This window comes from Bombina bombina, chromosome 1, assembly GCF_027579735.1.
Source record: "Bombina bombina isolate aBomBom1 chromosome 1, aBomBom1.pri, whole genome shotgun sequence".
In the NCBI taxonomy this organism is placed as follows: Eukaryota; Metazoa; Chordata; class Amphibia; order Anura; family Bombinatoridae; genus Bombina; species Bombina bombina.
The window spans coordinates 1267496530-1267519482 of record NC_069499.1 but is presented as its reverse complement, the minus strand read 5'-3'; the positions used below and the strand labels follow the sequence as shown (position 1 = coordinate 1267519482).

Below are 22953 nucleotides of genomic sequence, written 5' to 3'. Positions count from 1 at the left end.
ATTTCTTGAAAATTCCATGGATCCTACAATTTCTTTCTCTAGAGGGTCTGGATAATGGCTAATAGGCCAGTTCTCTTAAGGGTCATATTTCTGCCCTTTCAGTTCTGTTTCATAGGAAGTTAGCTTGTTTTCATGATATTCAATCTTTTATTCAGGCTCTTATTAGGATTAAACAGGTTTTCAAGTCAGTTTCCCCTCCTTGGAATTTCAACTTGGTTATCAGAGTTTTACAGTCTCCTCGGTTTGAGCCAATGCATTCCTTAGATATTAAGTTATTATCTTGGAAAAATGTGTTTCTTTTGGCAATCTCTTCAGCTCGTAGAGTTTCAGAATTGTCATCGCTTTATTCTGATTCTACTTACTTGATCTTTCACCAGGATAACTCAGTCTTATGTACTGTGAAATTATTGTTCGTTCTCTGTGTCCAAATCCAGTCTTCTTTAGAGAGGCTTCTGCATAATTTGTATGTTGTAAGGGCTTTGAAATTCTATTTGCATACAACCAAAGACTTTCGTCAATCTACCAGATTTTCTGTATTCTGGTAAAAGGAATGGTCAGAAGACTAATTTGGTTTCCTTATCTTTTTAGTTGAGGAGTTTAATCCGCATTGCTTACTTGGCAGCGGGTCAGCAACCCCCTAGCCAAATTACTGCTCACTCTACTCGTTCAGTTTCAACTTCATGGGCCTTTAAGAATGAGGTTTCTGTAGAACAAATATGCAAGGCTGCTACATCATCTATCATTTATCATTTTGATGTGTTATCCTCGGCTGAGGTAACGTTTGTCAGAAAGATTCTGCAGGTAGTGGTCTCTGATACTTAAAGGGACACTGAACCCAATTTTTTTCTTTCGGTATTTCAGATAGAGCATGAAATTTTAAGCAACTTTCTAATTTACTCCTATTATCAAATTTTCTTCATTCTCTTGGTATCTTTATTTGAAATGCAAGAATGTAAGTTTAGATGCCGGCCCATTTTTGGTGAACAACCTGGGTTGTCCTTGCTGATTGGTGGATACATTCATCCACCAATAAAAAAGTGCTGTCCAGAGTTCTGAATAAAAAAAAAAGCTTAGATGCCTTCTTTTTTAAATAAAGATAGGAAGAGAACGAAGAAAAATTGATAATAGGCGTAAATTAGAAAATTGCTTAAAATTGCATGCTCTATCTGAATCACAAAAGAAAAAAATTGGGTTCAGTGTCCCTTTAAAGGCATGCCTCTTTTTTCTGTCATTTTTCCCACCCATTTTTTTTTTGTGGACTCCATAGCTTCGTTATTCCTAAAAGTAAGGATTGTGTTCTCTCACTAACATTAGAAAGAAAACATAATTTATTCTTACCTGATAAATTCATTTCTTTCTTGGTAGTGAGAGTCCATGAGCCCACACATATTTTCTTTTTTTGTGGTGGCAGTCCTTGTTTGCATATTACCCTATTTTCTTCTTACTTCTTCCTATCCTCGACTATATGCAGTATGTGAGGAAAAGGAAAGTAGGAGGGATACTTCAAACTCTGGAGTAGGGTGTCTTTTCCTCCTCCTGGTGGCCAGGTGATTCCCAAAAGTAAGGATTGTGGACTCTACCAAGAAAGAAATTAATTTATCAGGTAAGAATAAATTATGTTTTATCTTTTCACATTTGCGACACAAATTGGTATGATTTCCTGCATATGGTTTATCACAGTACTCTTTATTTGGATACAGTGCTCATTTTGGGCTTGTGTAGCCATATATAAAATGTTTGTCATTTTAAAAAATCTGTTGCATTTGTTTGTCTAGAAGTCTGTTTGTGTTAAATAGAAAACAAATATTCCCTGACCCTACAGGTGAAAAAAAAAAAACTGTAGTCCTTATTTTGGAAAAAAATAATATATACCAACTTTTATTTTTTTTTCTTTCAGGTACTTTCCGTCTTAAATATGCTCCTCCATCAGATGGTCTGGACTCTGCTGAATAAACCTTAAATATGGGAATAAGATGTGAAAAATCATCTTAGTTGCTCAGCTTCAAAAATGTCCATCACAGTTAAAGGTGCTTTACATAAACTGGCATGAATATCATCAGGGTCTCCATTTATATTGCCAAATTTTGTTTATACTTTATATTTTAATCACACATGCAGCATGTTTAAATCTGGCCTCAGTTAACCTCTGCTTTCTGGAATCTACGATAAAGATGATTTTAATAATGACATTTAACAGTTATTTTTCATTTTTTGACTAAGAAAAGAAAAAGTGTGTGGGGCAGCTAAAATAAAATACTGAAGCCTAATATTGCCTTTATGTCTAGTCGAGGTAATAGCATGGCATTATGCTTGACCGATTGCGTTGAATACATCTGTTCTATATAAAATATAACCCATCAGGAAGTAATCACTGGGATCTTTTGAGGATTGCACTAGGGGAAGAATGTATCCTTTTTCTGGAAACTGTTTTCCTACTGTATACGCGTTGCAAACTTTTCAAGAGCATTGAATACAGAAATTTAAAAAAGACTCAAGTGACCTAAACAGCCGTGGAAAAAAATGTCATATTTGTTGGCCTTTACTAATTAACTTTTCAGAATTTGCACTTTAATACTATTATTAATGAAACTAAGTAACAAATTAGGAAGGGTCCAGGACTTGTGACATCTTTAAGAAAATGGTTTTCTTGGGAAGTATTTTTCACGTGGTGACTTTTAACCAAGGTACCTGCAATGGACTTGACCTTATATGGTAACACTACATTTGGAATTGCATTTTTTTTTATGGTGAAAAGTGGACTTATTTCAAAGGGCTTTTACTGAGAAGACAAAATATTGTCTAAACTAGAAAATCGGCCTCCTAGGACAAAGGAGAAAAGAGTGCAAATTTATTTAATCCTTTTTTACATTACAAAGAAATTTAAAAAATGCCCACAAATGTACTTTTAGAATTATTGACGAGATTTACATTTGCTTTATTTATTTTGGGAGGCTACATTTAAAAAACAACAACACTTTTTTTTAGTTGATTGCCATCTGTCAAGCAATTAAATACTGCATGTGGCCATTAAGAATATTTGTACAAAATCCTTGATCACTGTACGGGACATAATTTCCTGGATCACTGATTGCTTACATGAAACCAAAGATAGAAGTGGCAAGAAAATGAAAGATATTGTTTTGTTTTTTTAGGTAATACATTTCAGAGCTTTGAACCTGAGTAACATTCTAAAGCATTTAATAGAGAGAAAGAGAGGTGTGTGTGTAGTATGTGTGTGTATATATATATATATATATATATATATGCGCAGAGAGACAGAAAGAGATCTATGTGTGTGTGTATATATATATATATATATGCGCAGAGAGACAGAAAGAGATCTATGTGTGTGTGTATATATATATATATATATATATATATATATATATATGCGCAGAGAGACAGAAAGAGATCTATGTGTGTGTGTGTATATATATATATATATATATATATATATATGCGCAGAGAGACAGAAAGAGATCTATGTGTGTGTGTGTGTATATATATATATATATATATATATATACACATATATATATTTGCAATCAAGCTCTTTGTTACATCTTTCTATGCAATGAAAACACTACTGCTTTGTACGACAACTGGATTGACTTTTAATTTAAGATGTATTATTTACCTAAACAGAGAACACACCGCAGTTTAAGTTAGTAACATTCATCTTGACTGCAATAACAGTGCAGAATGAAGATGATGACATATGATTGCATTAGAAGCCTTTACTCTCTAAAATAGGACACTAAATAATTTTTCAATAATTAGATTTTTTTTTTATTAAACAATTTTAAATACATATAACAAGCTTGACAATATGAAGAACACTAAGCCTTAATGTTTCAACCCATGCTACTCTCCTCATGTGATTTCCAAAATGTAAAATGAGATTTTTTTATTATTTTTTTTAAAGGTTTACAGTTTAGGAACTTCAATGGCCTTTTGAGGTGGCCGAAACTTGTGCTGAAAGCCAAACTATTTTTTTTTCTTTAAAGGAATATTTTAAACTTGAACTGTATTTAATTATATAGTGATGATAATGTAAATACACATTTTAAAGACGGAAAGGCATCTGTGTGTTTAACATATTTTCTCCATTTACGTTTGAGTGGCCAGTGCACAAAGAGTTGATTCAAGAAAAGGATGCTGGCTGCCTCGTTTTTTGTTTGTTTTTTTAAATGTGTTTGTTCCATTTGTTTCTTGCTGCCTATATATGTGTAAGAATGACTGTTTAATAGCAAGTATGTTTTCTTTTATAGAGTGTTCAACTGCACTTTCTTGAAAACTGCCATTTTAAAATGTTGTTAAATGTTTATTATTCTCATACTTGTATTAGTATTTATAGGAAATAATCTAGCACCTTATCATTTTAAGAACGGTTGTTAATTTTTAATGACTTGCAACTAAATTGAGTATCCCAGTAGCAACCACACAATGCTTTAAAGTATATATATATATATATATATATATATATATATGTGTGTGTGTGTGTGTGTGTGTGTGTGCAGTTATAATTTCAAATTAACAGAACATTTTTGTGTTGCATTATTGAGATTACCATTTCTTAAAAAAAATCCTATAAAAAAGTATCCGTGGAACATTTGTATTTTGAGGCTTTTATGTTCCTTTAGCCCCTTGAAAATCTGAGGGAATTGTAATGCTTTGCTTACCCCCTATGGCAACTAAGCAGATGTCAAACTTGCCACTTTGAGCTCTAAATACATTAAAGGGACACTAAACCCAAATTTCTTTCTTTCATGATTCAGATAGAGCATGCAATTTTAAGCAACTTTCTATTTTACTCCTATCATCCATTTTTCTTCGTTCTTTTGCTATCTTTATTTAAAAAGCAGGAATGTGATGCATAGGAGCCGGCCCATTTTGGTTGAGAACCTGGGTTATGCTTGCTTATTGGTCGGTAGAGGTAAGCCTCTAATAAGCAAGCACTATCCATGGTGCTGAACCTAAAATGGGCTGGCTGATAAGATTTACATGCTTTTAAAATAAAGATAGCAAGAGAATAAAGAAAAAATTATAATAGGAGTAAATTAGAAAGTTGCTTAAAATGTCATGCTCTATCTAAATCATAAAAGAAAAAAATTGGGTTCAGTATCCCTTTAAGTATTTGAAATCACTACATAAACCATAGTCATGTACATCCCAGTATCTTTTTGTGTTTTATGCTTTTATGTTTAATATTTTTAAAGGATTTTGCTAAATAAGCTGATATATAGCCATGTGCTGTAAACATTTCTGTTGCTCTTTAATTTGAAAAATGGATAAAAAAAAAATAACATCCATTTAACATAATGTGTCAGCCACACTCCTGAAACAGTTACTTTACCAGAATTGTATATAGGGCTCTGTAGTTCTTGGAGCTAATTTTATAACTATGACTGAAAAAATTATGATGATATGCGAAAAAAAATTATTTGCCTTAATTCTTTTAAAAATTATTGTTTTCACATATGAGCAATGTAAAAAAAAATCTGGAGCATTATTACCAGCACTCACAAAGTGAGTTTTTATAATGTATTTCTTTTTCTGTAATGGCCATGGGGTTTATTTTTTGTAGTGAATGAAAATAATTGCTTTACTTTCCTAGAAAATGCCCTTACAAATTATAGTGACTATATTTTTTATTTTCTTGTTTGAATGGTTTTCCTTCATTTATTTCCAGCTGTCTTAAAAGAGTGCACCTTTTCCTGCCTATTAATACCACATTAAAAATGTGCAATGTGGCACTGAGGTTCAGTATACTGTAATCATTAAGCAGGCACCGCCAAGGGAATGTTTCATTTACCAATATCAGGTGTTCCTACTTTCATTTTATAATGGATACAGACTGATATTTGGTTTCTATCCTTTAATAATATAAGCACATTTTTATATAGGGATGAAGATTTTATACTTCCTATTTCAAAAGTGGATCTGAAAGTTCACTTACCGGCAGAGGAAAGAGCATAAATCTCTAATTCTTTTTGAGCCATTTTGCTTAAACCAAGTTGTCAATGACAGTATTAGAAAATGTGCATGTCTTTTTAAACATTTTTAAATATATTATGTAAATATTTAAAAATATTCTAATTTGACTTTGAATTGTAAATGTCAAGTATTCCGTTATTGGATTTTTTTATGTTTTATTATACTTTGTTTAAAACTGTAAATTTTAAGAACGACGTTTTTATCTAAGTAAATTTAAGTAAATTTAATGTACTGAAGATAAAATATTGTTTATAAAAAAGAAAGACACAAACCAAATGACTTGACTGATTTTGTCTTTTTATTTTTTTACTTTTTCTGTGTAGTTTTGTTTCTAAGGAGATATCAAGACTCCAAATGTACTAATCTTTAGCCAATCACTTTAACTAGAATGGATATATGTCATTTCCTCTCATATAAATTTTGAATCAGGGATTAAACACACATTTACATTTGTAGCTCTTGAGCAGGACAGTAGTTAGCAGTGATGTGCAACTGCTGCTCCTAACTGGCTCACAGACCTTGTTCTGCTCAGGAGTTTCAAGGCATGCATCTCGAAAAACATCTAGTGTATAATCATAGTAAGCTGGACTCAAATTTCAGATGAGCAAATGGAATCAGGCAAGTAGAAGTCATACAGAGTAACATACTGAGATATTTTGAGACATAGACAACCACAATAATTGTAACAGGGAGGATTCCTGGTTCTCCCAGTGTAGCAAGTCCCTGCTTAAAAATTATGATTGCTTGAAGCTTACTGGGCATTTTACTTTGAGCCATTTTAATTTCTGTAGTATGCTGTAATTTCTTTCCTATGGCATGGAGAGTCCACAAAACATTCTAATTACTAGTGGGATATTCACTCCTGGCCAGCAGGAGGAGGCAAAGAGCACCCAGCAGAGCTTTTAAGTATCACTTCCCTTACCCATAACCCCCAGTCATTCTCTTTGCCTTGATCACGGAAGGATGGCGAAGATGGTATCTGAAGATATGAATCCTTTTAATGGGTACTTTTCCCTGCAAGCAAGGATTGGGGCTATGCTGTGTCCATGTCAATCTCTTTAGTAAGAGTAATGGTGGCTATTAGCAGTTAGAAGAGGGCGAGGTGGTTTTTGCTTAAACTTTTAACATTATTGCTACCCCTATTATAGAAAGCCAGAGTTGGTTACTCTGTTCTTTATTTTCTATATGTCCCTGGTAGAAATGGTGAAGCTTCAACACCTCAGAAAACAGCACCTTCCTGACAGAGCAGGATCCACAGGTAAGTGCTTTCCCTTCTAGGTTTGAAGGTACCAGCACTATAGGGGTTAAATCCTTGTATTTTAATCTGTTTTCATGGCACTGCTATTATGTGAAAAGAGGCATCATTTTTTATTGGGGTTCAGAGATGGAGAGTGTATGAAGTCTTTGACAGGTGTTTGTTTTACTTGTTGCAATCGCCTTTTCAGCTCAGCTTATTGGCCCAATCACTTTTGCTGTGCTGCTGTTGGTTTTCGCACAGTTTTTGTTTGGCACAATTTTTAATTGCAGTCACGTGACCGCTCCTCGGCACTTCCGGTTTTCGGCTTCTCTGTTTAGATCAAAGTTTGCTGTGGCAAGTGTGGAGGCTGCAGTTTCCTCTATCTACAGTGGCAAGTTAATTTGGGCTGTTCCGGTATCAAGGAGGTGTTTTTTGCTACCGGATGTGTCCGGTTTACTGTGCTAGTGGGAAAGCAACTTCTGGAGTCATAAGACCTCAGCAAAGCAGGGTTTTAGGTGCTTATTTATGTTTTATTGCTTCATATAAATAAACTTAATTTGGCATTAAAAAAAAAAATTGTTAATTGTTACGAACTTATACCCAATTATGGACACTAATGTTGTTTGAATTCACAACCTTAGGTAAAAACTTAAATGAACTCCGCAAAACCACCTTTATCCTGATGAAAAATCAGAAAAGGAGACTCACAAGAAAGCTCAGAAACTCTTCTAGCAGAAGAGATAGCCAAAAGGAACAACACTTTCCAAGAAAGCAGTTTAATGTCCAAAGAGTGCATAGGCTCAAATGGAGGAGCCTGTAAGATTCCAAGGAGGAGAGATTGATTTAATTACAGGCTTAATACGAACTAAAGCCTGTACAAAACAGTGAATATCAGGAAGATTAGCAATCTTTCTGTGAAATAAAACAGAAAGAGCAGAGATATGTCCCTTCAAGGAACTTGCAGACAAACCCCTATCCAAACCATCCTGGAGAAACTGTAAAATTCTAGGAATTCTAAAAGAATGCCAAGAGAATTTATGAGAAGAACACCATGAAATGTAAGTCTTCCAAACTCGATAATAAATCTTCCTAGAGACAGATTTACGAGCTTGTAACATAGTATTAATTACTGAGTCAGAGAGACCACTATGACTTAGTACTAAGCGTTCAATTTCCATACCTTCAAATTTAATGATTTGAGATCCTGATGGAAAAACGGACCTTGAGACAGTAGGTCCGGCCTTAACGGAAGTGGCCAAGGTTGGCAACTGGACATCCGAAACAAGATCTGCATACCAAAATCTGTGGGGCCATGCTGGAGCCACCAGCAACACAAATGATCCATGATGATTTAGGGGATCACTCTTGGAAGAAGAACTAGAGGCGGGAAGATATAAGCAGGTTGATAACACTAAGGAAATGTCAGCGCATCCACTGCTTCCGCCTGAGAATCCCTGGACCTGGACAGGTATCTGGGAAGTTTCTTGTTTAGATGAGAAGCTATCAGATCTATTTCTGGAAGACCCCACATCTGAACAAGCTGAGAAAACACATCTGGATGGAGAGACCATTCCCCTGGATGTAAAGTCTGACGGCTGAGATAATCCGCCTCCCAATTATCTACACCTGGGATATGAACCGCAGAAATTAGACAGGAGCTGGATTCCGCCCAAATAAGTATCCGAGATACTTCTTTCATGGCTTGGAGACTGTGAGTCCCACCCTGATGATTGACATATGCCACCGTTGTGATATTGTCTGTCTGAAAACAAATTAACGGTTCTCTCTACAACAGAGGCCAAAACTGAAGAGCTCTGAGAATTGCACAGAGTTCTGAAATATTGATTGGTAATTTCGCCTCTTTAGATTTCCAAACCCCTTGTGCTGTCAGAGATCCCCAGACAGCTCCCCAACCTGAAAGACTCGCATCTGTTGTGATCACAGTCCAGGTTGGCCGAACAAAAGAGGCCCCTTGAACTAAACGTTGGTGATTTAACCACCACGTCAGAGAGTGTCGAACATTGGGATTTAAGGATATTAATTGTGATATCTTTGTATAATCCCGGCACCATTGATTCAGCATACAAAGCTGGAGAGGTCTCATATGAAAGCGAGCAAATAGAATCGCGTCCGATGCTGCAGTCATGAGGCCTAAAACTTCCATGCACATAGCCACTGAAGGGAATGACTGATACTGAAGGTGCCGACATGCTGCAACCAATTTCAAAAGTCTCTTGTCTGTTAGAGACAGAGTCATGGACACTGAATCTATCTGGAAACCTAAAAAGGTGACCCTTGTCTGAGGAATCAAGAAACTTTTTGGTAAATTGATCCTCCAACCATGTTTTCAAAGAAACAACACTAGTTGATTTGTGTGAGATTCTGCAGAACGTAAAGACTGAGCTAGTACCAAGATATCGTCCAAATAAGGAAACACTGCAATACCCTGTTCTCTGATTACAGAGAGTAGGGCACCTAGAACCTTTGAAAAGATTCTTGGATCTGTTGCTAGGCCAAATAGAAGAGCACCAAATTGGTAATACCTGCCTAGAAAAGAGAATCTCAGGAACTGATAATGTTCTGGATGAATCGGAATATGAAGGTAAGCATCCTGCAAGTCTATTGTAGACATATAATGTCCTTTCTGAACAAAAGGCAGAATAGTCCTTATAGTTACCATCTTGAAAGTTGGTACTCTTACATAACGATTAAAAATTTTCAGATCCAGAACTGGTCTGAATGAATTTTCTTTCTTTGGGACAATTAATAGATTTGAATAAAACCTGAAAAAGAACCGGCATGATTACCCCTGAAACCTCCAGATCTGAAACACACTTCAGGAAAGCCTGGGCTTTTACTGGATTTACTGGGATACGTGAGAGAAAAAAATCTTCTCACAGGAGGTCTTACTCTGAATCCTATTCGGTACCCCTGAGAGACAATGATCCATTGATTTTGGACAGAATGTGCCCAAACATCCTTGAAAAACCTTAATCTGCCCCCTACCAGCTGAGCTGGAATGAGGGCCGCACCTTCATGCGGACTTAGGGGCTGACTTTGGTTTCTTGAAAGGCTTGGATTTATTCCAATTTGAGGAAGGCTTCTACTTGGAAACAGATTCCTTGGGGGGAAGGATTAGGTTTTCTTCTATAAGGTACGACAAGTCCACGGATTCATCCTTTACTTGTGGGATAATATCATCCTGCTAACAGGAAGTGGCAAAGAGCACCACAGCAGACCTGTCTATATAGCTCCTCCCTTAGCTCCACCCCCAGTCATTCTCTTTGCCTACTCTAAGTACTAGGAAGGGTAAAGTGAAAGAGGTGATAAAATATTAGTTTTTAATTTCTTCAAGCAAGAGTTTTTTGTTTTAAATGGTACCGGTGTGTACTATTTACTCTCAGGCAGCAGATGGATGAAGACTTCTGCCTGGAGGATGATGATCTTAGCATTTGTAACTAAGATCCAGTGCAGTTCCCACATAGGCTAAGGAGTACAGGAAACTTCAGTGTGAGGAAAGTTTTCATGCTATACAACAGTCAGGTATGTTCAGTCATTTTTTCTGAAGAGACTGTGTATTTCAGAAAGGCTGACAGTATCCCCATGAGGATAAGGGTAAGCAGTAATCCTAAGAGCTATAGACAGGCATTACTAAGCTTGCATAAGGGGCTAATTAAAAAATGATTGACACTGAGTTTTGAATGTTTGTGGGCAAACGTTTTATGAACTAGGAGTGCTGTTAACATTTTGTGGGCAATAACGTTTTTGGGCAACTTTATTGAAAGTACACTCAGGGCCGCTATCAGGGGGTGACAGGGGTGACTCCTGTCAGGGGCCCAATGGGCCAGGGGGGCCCCATGAGGCAAGAACTAAAAAAAAAAAATTTGGCAGCCACCAGTGGGTACTACAGCAGAGTGTTAATTTAGCATGGGAGATGTTAGTACAAGGAGCAAGTATTAGCATTAAAGAGGATTTCTGAGTGTGCACTAAACCAGCGGTCGCCAACCAGTGGTCCATGAGAAGTTGTTGGTGGTCCATGACACCATCAAGCAGGATTTAATCTCCTCTGATGGAGGAGTTAAATTATAAACATACGTAGCTAGATTGTATTTTTAACTCCTCCTGCCCGGCGTGCTGCTCAGAGAAAGATGCTTCCATTCTAAAGCCAGCAGAGGTTGGTATAGTCTTGGCTTGAAACAGTGGAATTAAAGTATATAAAAAAAGAAAGTCTTAAAAAAAAATTCACTCTTATATTTAATTTATTTTCTTCCCTTTACCTTTCTTTTTGTAGTAGTTTTCCTAATTCCTTCAGATGGACTTACATCACTGTTTGTCTTCCTCCCCTCCATCTGACTCCAATGTCTGTCCATGATCATAAGTAGTTTTGAATAATTATTAACTGGGGAGGTAACTTGAAAGTCTTGTGGTCCTTTTAAACATAATTATTTTTCCCCACTTTCTGCCCCTCTGTTTCAAGCTCAAAAGTTGGCACTCACCCTTCATCTGTCATTTGGAAGTATTCTCTCAGTTCTGTCATTCAGTTAGTTAATTCCAAAAAAAGAATTCTTAAAAATGTGTACATAATGTAAACTTAGCTATGGTTATACTAGTTATGTACAGTATGTGTGTGTGTGTATATATATATATATATATATATATATATATATATACACCTGTATATACACACACATTATAGAGGTTTGTAACTTTTAAAAAAAAATAATGTTAGTGGTCCATGGGATTCATAATTGTGAGTTTCGTGGTCCCTGAGGTCCGAAAGGTTGGCGACCCCTGCACTAAACCACTATGCACAGTGTGAGTCAGACTTGGCACTTTGTTTGTACCATATGTGCGTACTACAGCTTATGGTTCTACCAAGACCATATAGAGTACAGCATTTTCAAAATCCATAAGTACAGCTGACAGATGGGAACATTTGTACACTATATTTGAAGTGGTGCTCTTGGTTGGGGAAATGGGGGGAAAAAAAAAACAAATATATGTCAACCTTTTAAGAGTACTTTTATTCATCTAGCCATCTACCCAGATCATTAATGTACAATTTTGAATTCACAGAATTATTTTTGTTTGCACATTTACAAATATGATTATTTAAAAAGTGATCTCTTAATTTCTGCAATTTTTTGATCATGTATGTCACACACTGTTGATTTAGGGGATGCAATGTGCATAAATGTTTCCTCCTGTGAGTGTTTCTGTGGGTGTCTGTGTTTATGTCTTTGTGCTTTGGTTTGTGTCTCTATGAGTGTGTATGTATTTTTTTTCTGTGGGTCTCTCTGTGAGGGTGGGTTTGTATGTCTTTGTGCATTTTCTGTGGATGTCTGTGAGGGTGTGTGCATGCATTTGTCTTTGAGCTTTTTCTATGGGTGTCTCTGTGAGGGTGTGTGTATGTTTGTCTTTGTGTATTTTCTCTGGATGCCTCTGTGAGGGTGGGTGTGTATGTCTGTGTTTTCTGTAGATGTCTCTGTGAACTCCATATTTTGTTTTCTAAATCTCCTTTTTTTACAAAATTGTAGTTGATCTCATTACTTGTCAGGTCAATCTAAACAAGTGCTGAGTGTCTGTTTGGGTGTCTGAGTGTGTTTCTTTGCGTGTCTGCTAGAGTGTCTATATGTGAATCCTTATGTGTGAGTGTGTGTGTGTGTGTTTCAGTGTATGAGTGTGTCTGTGTGTTTGTATGCTACTACCTTTACAACATTTCCAAGTTTAAATAGACACTTAAGAATAAAGTGCATATACATTTTAGTCACTTGGTCGAAAATTGCACATGTCAAAGGAGGGGGGGGGGGCTGATCAATGGTTAAGTCAGGGGCCCCAAAATTTCTAGTGGCGGCCCTGGCTAGGCTTATTTTTTGGGTCTTAGAACCCACATGGCTAGTTTAAAACCGCTCTGGTGCGGTTCTTTGAGGCTGTAGAGACATCGAGTGAGATGGGCGTGGCCTATTTTCGCGCCTCAAATGCGCAGTTGTTTTCACTCAGCAAGCTCCAACTCCTGAGGGCCCTTGTGAATGTTTTGGGCCAAATCGAAGCTTTAACCCCATATTTACTATGCCTGAGGGCAGGTAGGCGCCACAGCAGGGCTGTGGCAAGGTGCTGGGGGTGTTTTTCTGGATTTAGGCCTCATTTCAATCCGGTTTGCACATTAATGGGTTAAATGTTAAATTTCCTTGTGGGGCAAACTTAACTACACATATTGAGTCTGCATGCAAAAATTTGAAAAATTTGGTGCATTTTAAAGCAGTTTTGCAGAACGTGTATGCTTTTTTCTCTTAAAGTCGCAGTTCTTTTTTCTCCAAGGGGTTCCATTTGAACCTATGCATTCCATAGATATTAAGCTTCTATCTTCGAAAGTTTTGTTTTTAGTTGCTATCTCTTCGGCTCGAAGAGTTTCTGAACTATCTGCATTGCAATGCGACTCGCCTTATCTTGTTTTCCATGCTGATAAGGTGATTTTGCGTACCAAACCTGGATTCTTTCCTAAGGTTTTTACTAATAGGAATATCAATCAGGAAATTGTTGTTCCTTCTCTGTGTCCTAATTCTTCCTCTAAGAAGGAGCGTCTGTTGCACAACTTGGACGTGGTTCGTGCTTTGAAGTTTTACTTGCAAGCAACCAAAGATTTCCGTCAAACATCTTCTTTGTTTGTTGTCTTCTCTGGAAAACGTAGAGGTCAAAAAGCTACGGCTAACTCTCTTTCTTTTTGGCTGAAAAGCATCATCCGTTTGGCATACGAGACTGCTGGACAGCAGCCTCCTGAAAGGATTACAGCTCACTCTACTAGAGCGGTGGCTTCCACATGGGCTTTTAAAAATGATGCTTCTGTTGAACAGATTTGTAAGGCTTGGTCTTCGCTTCATTCCTATTCCAAATTTTCCAAATTTGATACTTTTGCTTCTTCGGAGGTTATTTTTGGGAGAAAGGTTCTTCAAGCAGTGGTGCCTTCTGTTTAACCATCTGTCTTGTCTCTCCCGTTCATCCGTGTCCTGTAGCTTTGGTATTGTATCCCACAAGGATGAATCCGTGGACTCATCGTACCTTATAGAAGAAAAGTAAATTTATGCTTACCTGATAAATTAATTTCTTCTATGGTACGACGTGTCCACGGCCCGCCCTGTCATTTTCAGACAGATTATATTTTTTTATTTTAAACTTCAGTCACCTCTGCACCTTGTAGTTTCTAATTTTTCTTCCTGTACCTTCGGTCGAATGACTGGGAGGTGGAGCTAAGGGAGGATCTATATAGACAGCTCTGCTGTGGTGCTCTTTGCCACTTCCTGTTAGCAGGAGGATAATATCCCACAAGTAAAGGATGAATCCGTGGACTCGTCGTACCATAGAAGAAATTAATTTATCAGGTAAACATAAATGTACTTTTCTCTTGTAAGGTGTATCCAGTCCATGGATCATCCATTACTTGTGGGATATTCTCCTTCCCAACAGGAAGTTGCAAGAGGATCACCCACAGCAGAGCTGCTATATAGCTCCTCCCCTAACTGCCATATCCAGTCATTCTCTTGCAACTCTCAACAAGCATGGAGGTAGTAAGAGAGAAGTGGTGTAACGTAGTTGTTTTTTACTTCAATCAAAAGTTTGTTATTTTTAAATGGTACTGGAGTTGTACTATTTTGTCCCAGGCAGAAAATAGAAGAAGAATAAAGTAAGAGAGAGGTAACTTCAGCGGGGGAATCCTGCTATGAGGTATGTGCAGTTAAATTTTTTTCTAGAAGATGTGAATGCTAGAAAATGCTGCTGATACCAGATTTATGTAAGGTAAGCCTGAATACAGTGATTTAATAGCAACTGGTATCATGCTTACTTTCTGAGGTAATACTCTTATAGATTTGCAATATAAAACGTTTGCTGGCATGTTTAAACGTTTTTATATATACTTTGGTGATAAAACTTTATTGGGGCCTAGTTTTTTTCCACATGGCTGGCTTAAATTTGCCTAGAAACAGTTTCCTGAGGCTTTCCACTGTGTTACTATGAATGGGAGGGGCCTAATTTAGCGCTTTTTTGTGCAGTAACTTTTACAGACTGAGACATCCAGCTTCCTCCAGGAGTCCCCTGAATGCTATAGGACCTCTCTCAAGGGCTCTTAGGCTGTCCAAAATCGTTTGTTGGGGAAGGTAGGCCCACAGCAAGGCTGTGGCAGTTTGGTGTGACTGTTAAAAAACGTGTATATATCGTTTTTTTGATTCGTTTTTTGAACTAAGGGGTTAATCATCCATTTGCAAGTGGGTGCAATGCTCTGTTAGCTTATTATACACACTGTAAAAATTTCGTTTGGTTTACTGCTTTTTTTTAACTGTTTTTCAAATTCTGACAAAATTTGTTTCTCTTAAAGGCACAGTACCGTTTTTATTTTTTGCTTGTTAACTTGATTTAAAGTGTTTTCCAAGCTTGCTGGTCTCATTGCTAGTCTGTTTAAACATGTCTGACATAGAGGAAACTTCTTGTTCATTATGTTTAGAAGCCATGGTGGAACCCCCTCTTAGAATGTGTACCAAATGTACTGATTTCACTTTAAGTAATAAAGATCATATTCTGTCTTTAAAAAATGTATCACCAGAGGAAACTGACGAGGGGGAAGTTATGCCGACTAACTCGCCCCACGTGTCAGACCCTTTGACTCCCGCTCAAGGGACTCACGCTCTAATGGCGCCAAGTACATCTAGTGCGCCCATAGCGTTTACTTTACAAGACATGGCGGCGGTCATGGATAATACACTGTCTGTGGTATTATCCAGACTACCTGGGTTTAAAGGAAAGCGAGACAGCTCTGGAGTTAGAAGAAATACAGAGCATTCTGCCGCTTTAAGAGCTATGTCTGATACTCCCTCACAATATACAGAAGCTGAGGAAGGAGAGCTTCTTTATGTGGGTGATGTTTCTGACTCAGGAAAAAAGATTCAACCTGATTCTGATATATCTACATTTAAATTTAAGCTTGAACACCTCCGCGTGTTGCTCAGGGGGGTTTTAGCTGCTCTGAATGACTGTGATACAATTGCAGTGCCAGAGAAATTGTGTAGATTGGATAAATACTATGCAGTACCTGTTTACACTGATGTTTTTCCAATACCTAAAAGGTTTACAGAAATTATTACTAAGGAATGGGATAGACCAGGTGTGCCGTTCTCTCCCCCTCCTATTAAGAAAATGTTTCCAATAGATGCCGCCACACGGGACTTATGGCAAACGGTCCCTAAGGTGGAGAGAGCAGTTTCTACACTAGCTAAGCGTACTACTATCCCTGTCGAGGACAGTTGTGCTTTCTCAGATCCAATGGATAAAAAGTTAGAGGGTTACCTTAAGAAAATGTTTATTCAACAAGGTTTTATTCTACAGCCCCTTGCATGCATTGCCCCAGTCACTGCTGCTGCGGCTTTCTGGTTTGAGTTTTTGGAAGAGGCTTTACAGGTAGAGACCCCATTGGATGACATACTTGACAAGCATAGAGCACTTAAGCTAGCCAATTCTTTTGTTTCTGATGCCATTGTTCATTTGACTAAACTAAAGGCTAAAAATTCTGGTTTTGCTATTCAAGCGCGCAGGGCGCTATGGCTTAAATCATGGTCAGCTGCTTAACATTCCCTTCAAGGGGCAAACCCTATTCGGGCCTGGTTTGAAGGAGATCATTTCTGATATCACTGGAGGAAAAGGTCATGCCCTTCCTCAGGATAGGTCCAAATCAAGGGCCAAACAGACTCATTTTCGTGCCTTTCGAAACTTCAAGGCGAGTGCGGCATCAACTTCCTCTAATGCAAAACAAGAGGGAACTTTTGCCAGTCCAAGTCGGTCTGGAGACCTAACCAGACCTGGAACAAGGGTAAGCAGGCCAAAAAGCCTGCTGCTGCCCCTAAGACAACATGAAGTATCAGCCCCCTAGCATGAAGACAGCATGAAGTATCAGCCCCCTATCGGGCAGACTTTCGCTCTTCGCCAAGGCTTGGGCAAGAGATGTCCAGGATCCCTGGGCGTTGGAAATTGTATCCCAGGGATATCTTCTGGACTTCAGAGCTTCTCCTCCAAAAGGGAGATTTCACCTTTCACAATTATCTGCAAACCAGATAAAGAGAGAGGCATTCTTACACTATGTTCAAGACCTCCTAGTTATGGGAGTGATCCATCCAGTTCCAAAGGAGGAACAAGGACAGGGATTTTACTCAAATCTGTTTGTGGTTCACAAAAAAGAGGGAACCTTCAGACCAATTTTAGATCTCAAGATCTTAAACAAATTCCTCAGAGTCCCATCATTCAAGATGGAGACTATTCGTACCATCCTACCTATGATCCAGGAGGGTCAATACATGACTACAGTGGATTTAAAGGATGCTTATCTTCATATTCCGATACACAAAGATCATCATCGGTTTCTCAGGTTTGCCTTCCTGAACAGGCATTACCAATTTGTAGCTCTTCCATTTGGGTTAGCTACAGCCCCAAGAATCTTTACCAAGGTTCTGGGGTCACTTCTGGCGGTCCTAAGACCGCGGGGCATATCAGTGGCCCCTTACTTAGACGACATTCTGATACAGGCGTCAAATTTCCAAATTGCCAAGTCTCATACGGACACAGTTCTGGGATTTCTGAGGTCGCATGGGTGGAAAGTGAACGAAGAAAAGAGTTCTCTATCCCCTCTCAAAGGAGTCTCCTTTCTGGGAACTCTAATAGATTCTGTAGAAATGAGGATTTACCTAACAGAGTCCAGGTTATCAAAACTTCTAAATTCCTGCCGTGTTCTTTATTCCACTTCTCGCCCTTCGGTGGCTCAGTGTATGGAAGTAATCGGCTTAATGGTAGCGGCAATGGACATTGTGCCGTTTGCACGCCTACATCTCAGATCGCTGCAACTATGCATGCTCAGTCAGTGGAATGGGGATTACAGAGATTTGTCCCCTCTACTAAATCTGGATCAAGAGACCAGGGATTTTCTTCTCTGGTGGCTATCTTGGGTCCATCTGTCCAAGGGAATGACCTTTCGCAGGCCAGATTGGACAATTGTAACGACAGATGCCAGCCTTCTAGGCTGGGGAGCAGTCTGGAACTCCCTGAAGGCTCAGGGAATATCGACTCAGGAGGAGACACTCCTTCCAATAAACATTCTGGAACTAAGAGCGATATTCAATGCTCTTCAGGCTTGGCCTCAGCTAGCGACAATGAGGTTCATCAGATTTCAGTCGGACAACATCACGACTGTGGCTTACATCAACCATCAAGGGGGAACAAGGAGTTCCCTAGCGATGTTAGAAGTCTCAAAGATAATTCGCTGGGCAGAGATTCACTCTTGCCACCTATCAGCTATCCATATCCCAGGTGTAGAGAACTGGGAGGCGGATTTTCTAAGTCAACAGACTTTTCATCCGGAGGTGTTTGCACAATTGATTCATTGTTGGGGCAAACCAGAACTGGATCTCATGGCGTCTCGCCAGAACGCCAAACTTCCTTGTTACAGGTCCAGGGACCCCAAGGCAACGCTGATAGATGCTCTAGCAGCGCCTTGGTCCTTCAACCTGGCTTATGTGTTTCCACCGTTTCCTCTGCTCCCTCGTCTGATTGCCAAAATCAAGCAGGAGAGAGCATCAGTGATCTTGATAGCGCCTGCGTGGCCACGCAGGACTTGGTATGCAGATCTGGTGAACATATCATCCTTTCCACCATGGACTCTGCCGCTGAGACAGGACCTTCTACTTCAAGGTCCTTTCAACCATCCAAATCTAATTTCTCTGAAACTGACTGCCTGGAGATTGAACGCTTGATTTTATCAAAGCGTGGCTTCTCCAAGTCAGTCATTGATACCTTAATTCAGGCATGAAAGCCTGTCACCAGGAAAATCTATCATAAGATATGGCGTAAATATCTTTATTGGTGTGAATCCAAGGGCTACTCATGGAGTAAGGTCAGGATTCCCAGGATATTATATTTTCTCCAAGAAGGATTAGAAAAAGGATTGTCAGCTAGTTCCTTAAAGGGACAGATTTCTGCTCTGTCTATTCTTTTGCACAAGTGTCTGGCAGATGTTCCAGACGTTCAGGCATTTTGTCAGGCTTTAGTTAGAATCAAGCCTGTGTTTAAACCTGTTGCTCCGCCTTGGAGCTTAAATTTGGTTCTTAAAGTTCTTCCGTTTGAACCTCTTCATTCCATAGATATCAAACTTTTATCTTGGAAAGTTCTTTTTATGGTAGCTATTTCCTTGGCTCGTAGAGTTTCCGAGTTATCTGCCTTACAATATGATTCTCCTTATCTGATCTTCCATGCAGATAAGGTAGTTCTGCGTACCAAACCTGGGTTTTTACCTAAGGTGGTATCTAATAAGAATATCAATCAGGAGATTGTTGTTCCATCATTGTGTCCTAATCCTTCTTCAAAGAAGAAACGTCTATTACACAATCTTGACGTGGTTCGTGCTTTAAAGTATTATTTACAAGCTACTAAAGATTTTCGTCAAACATCTGCTTTGTTTGTTGTCTACTCTGGACAGAGGAGAGGCCAAAAGGCTTCGGCAACCTCTCTTTCGTTTTGGCTAAGAAGCATAATCCGCTTAGCTTATGAGACTGCTGGCCAGGAGGCCCCTGAAAGGATTACAGCTCATTCTACTAGAGCTGTGGCTTCCACATGGGCCTTTAAAAATGAGGCTTCTGTTGAACAGATTTGCAAGGCGGCGACTTGGTCTTCACTTCATACCTTTTCAAAATTCTATAAATTTGATACTTTTGCTTCTTCGGAGGCTATTTTTGGGAGAAAGGTTTTACAGGCAGTGGTACCTTCCGTTTAAGTACCTGCCTTGTCCCTCCCTTCATCCGTGTACTTTAGCTTTGGTATTGGTATCCCACAAGTAATGGATGATCTGTGGACTGGATACACCTTACAAGAGAAAACATAATTTATGCTTACCTTATAAATTTATTTCTCTTGTGGTGTATCCAGTCCACGTCCCGCCCTGTCATTTTAAGGCAGGTATTTTTTAATTTTAAACTTCAGTCACCACTGCACCCTATGGTTTTTCCTTTCTCTGCTTGTCTTCGGTCGAATGACTGGATATGGCAGTTAGGGGAGGAGCTATATAGCAGCTCTGCTGTGGGTGATCCTATTGCAACTTCCTGTTGGGAAGGAGAATATCCCACAAGTAATGGATGATCCGTGGACTGGATACACCACAAGAGAAATAAATGTATCAGGTAAGCATAAATTATGTTTTTGTTCCTTATTTTGACGAAAGGAACAAAAACGATTAGAAGCCTTAGATTTACCCTTAGGTTTTTTATCCTGAGGCATAAAAACTCCCCCAGTAACAGTTGAAATAATAGAATCCAACTGAGAACCAAATAAATTATTACCTTGGAAAGAAATAGATAGTAATCTAGACTTAGATGTCATATCAGCATTCCAAGATTTAAGCCACAAAGCTCTTCTAGCTAAAATAGCTAAAGACATGGATCTAATATCAATTTTGATAATATCAAAAATAGCATCACAAATAAAATGATTAGCATGTTGCAGTAAACGAACAATGCTATATACGTCAGAATCTTGTTGCGCTAAATTCTCCAACCAAAAAGTTGAAGCAGCTGCAATATCAGCCAAAGAAATTGCAGGCCTAAGAAGATGACCTGAATATAAATAGGCTTTCCTTAGATAAGATTCAAGCTTCCTATCTAAAGGATCTTTAAAGGAAGTACTATCTTCCATAGAAATAGTGGTTCGTTTAGCAAGAGTAGAAATAGCCCCATCAACTTTGGGGATCTTTAACCAAAACTCTATTGAAATTGCTGGTAAAGGATACCATTTTTTAAACCTTTCAGAAGTATTAAAAGGAGTACCCGGCTTATTCCATTCCTTAGAAATCATATCAGAAACAACATCAGGAATAGGAAAAACCTCTGGAGTAACCACTGGAGGTTTAAAAACAGAATTTAAACGTTTACTGGTTTTAATATCAAGAGGACTAGATTCCTCAATATCCAAAGTAATTAACACTTCTTTTAACAAAGAACGCATATACTCCATTTTAAATAAATAAGTAGATTTGTCAGTGTCAATATCTGAGGTAGGATCTTCTGAATCAGATAGATCCTCATCAGAGGAGGATAATTCATTATGTTGTCGGTCATTTGAAATTTCATCAACATTATGAGAAGTTTTAAAAGACCTCTTACGCTTATTAGAAGGTGGAAATGCAGACAAAGCCTTCTGAATAAAATCAGTAACAAATTCTTTAAAATTCATAGGTATATCATGTACATTAGAGGTTGAAGGTACTGCAACCGGCAATGTACTATTACTGATGGACACACTATCTGCATTTAAAAGTTTATCATGACAACTAATACAAATCACATTAGGAGATATAATCTCCACAATTTTACAACAAATGCACTTAGCTTTGGTAGAACTGATGTCAGGCAGCAAAGTTCCAACAGATACTTCTGAGGCAGGATCATATTGAGACATCTTGCAGTATGTAAAAGAAAAAATAACATATAAAGCAAAATTATTAATTTCCTTATATGACAGTTTCAGGAATGGGAAAAAATGCAAATAGCATAGCCCTCTGACATAGAAAAAGGCAAGAGGCAAAAAGCAATGGGGCAATAAATAATGAAAAAAGTTTGGCGCCAAGTATGACGCACGTAACTGAAAATATTTTTGGTGCCAACCATGTCCGGAAATGAAACACTTGCGTCACTAACTACGCAACCCTGTGTGAACCTCTGTGTCAATTACGTCGCCGGAAATGACGAACTTGCCTCAACGGACGTGCCTTTCGCGCCAAAAAAATTCTCAAGCCTGATGAAACAGACAGCAGTCTGAGAAACGCGTTGCTTATTGTGTTTTAATATCAAGTGTTATATAATTGACACTTTGATTTTTATCTTGCCATTAAATTGTGTTTTTTTATAACCTTGCTTTGAGAGTCTGAGCTTATTCGGTTGTGTAGGACATTGGAGAAACCAGTAATCTTGCTGTGTCAGTGAGCTGGGACACAGTGAGATCCCAGTCTGTTTGATTTACCACAATTGAGTGCTGCTTCATTTGTGAGTATCATTTTGATTATCACATTATCCGTTTGCACCAACTTTATCACACTAGGAGGCGCCTTTGTTTTTGTGATCCATTTCACAGAGAAAATTTGTATCCAGATCCTGTTAACCTGGCAAAGCAGCAGACTCCATTCTTTGAGTGTGATTTCCAGATTATCTGCATTATATGGGACTATCATTACAGAATAAAGGGATTGATTCTTTTTTGGGATATCGCTGAAGAAGGCTCCATATACAGATAAGAACATTTAGGACTTGATTGTGTCCTTGCTACAATTTATATGCTATTTAGCTACTTATTTGTTTTTTTAGATATTTATTTGAATAACTGTACTGTATATATCATATATTTATACTGATTTATTTTTATATTTAATTCATTATTTTAGGTCACATATATTACAAGTCTTATATCACTAATATACGTATTTAGATTATCTTTTTCTCATATTAAGTGATTTATCATAGCTACTTTGGTATTTTGCGCCCCCTAGAGTTAACATAGTGCTAGTGTTATAGATTTTTATCCTAGCTACGCCTCAGCTTTCCCCTCAAGCTTCCCAAGCTTCACATGCATTACCCTGCGGTTCCTCTCAATCTCCTGGGGGTGTTTTTTTACCTGGAGATTTCACTGCGCAGATTACTTCTGCTGTT

The 22953-nt window shown here is 38.2% G+C and overlaps 1 protein-coding gene across 1 annotated transcript in view; it reads left to right on the top strand.

Annotated features, from left to right (window-relative positions):
- The window catches only part of ZCCHC14 (zinc finger CCHC-type containing 14), an 817209-nt gene extending 813978 nt beyond the window's left edge, over positions 1 to 3231 (top strand). Inside the window, exon 14 of the mRNA XM_053701177.1 lies at positions 1898 to 3231. Within this exon, the coding sequence (XP_053557152.1) occupies positions 1898 to 1953 (56 nt within the window). The 3' untranslated portion in view covers positions 1954 to 3231. The remainder of the gene's footprint in view (positions 1 to 1897) is intronic.
- Positions 3232 to 22953: the final 19722 nt, after the last annotated feature.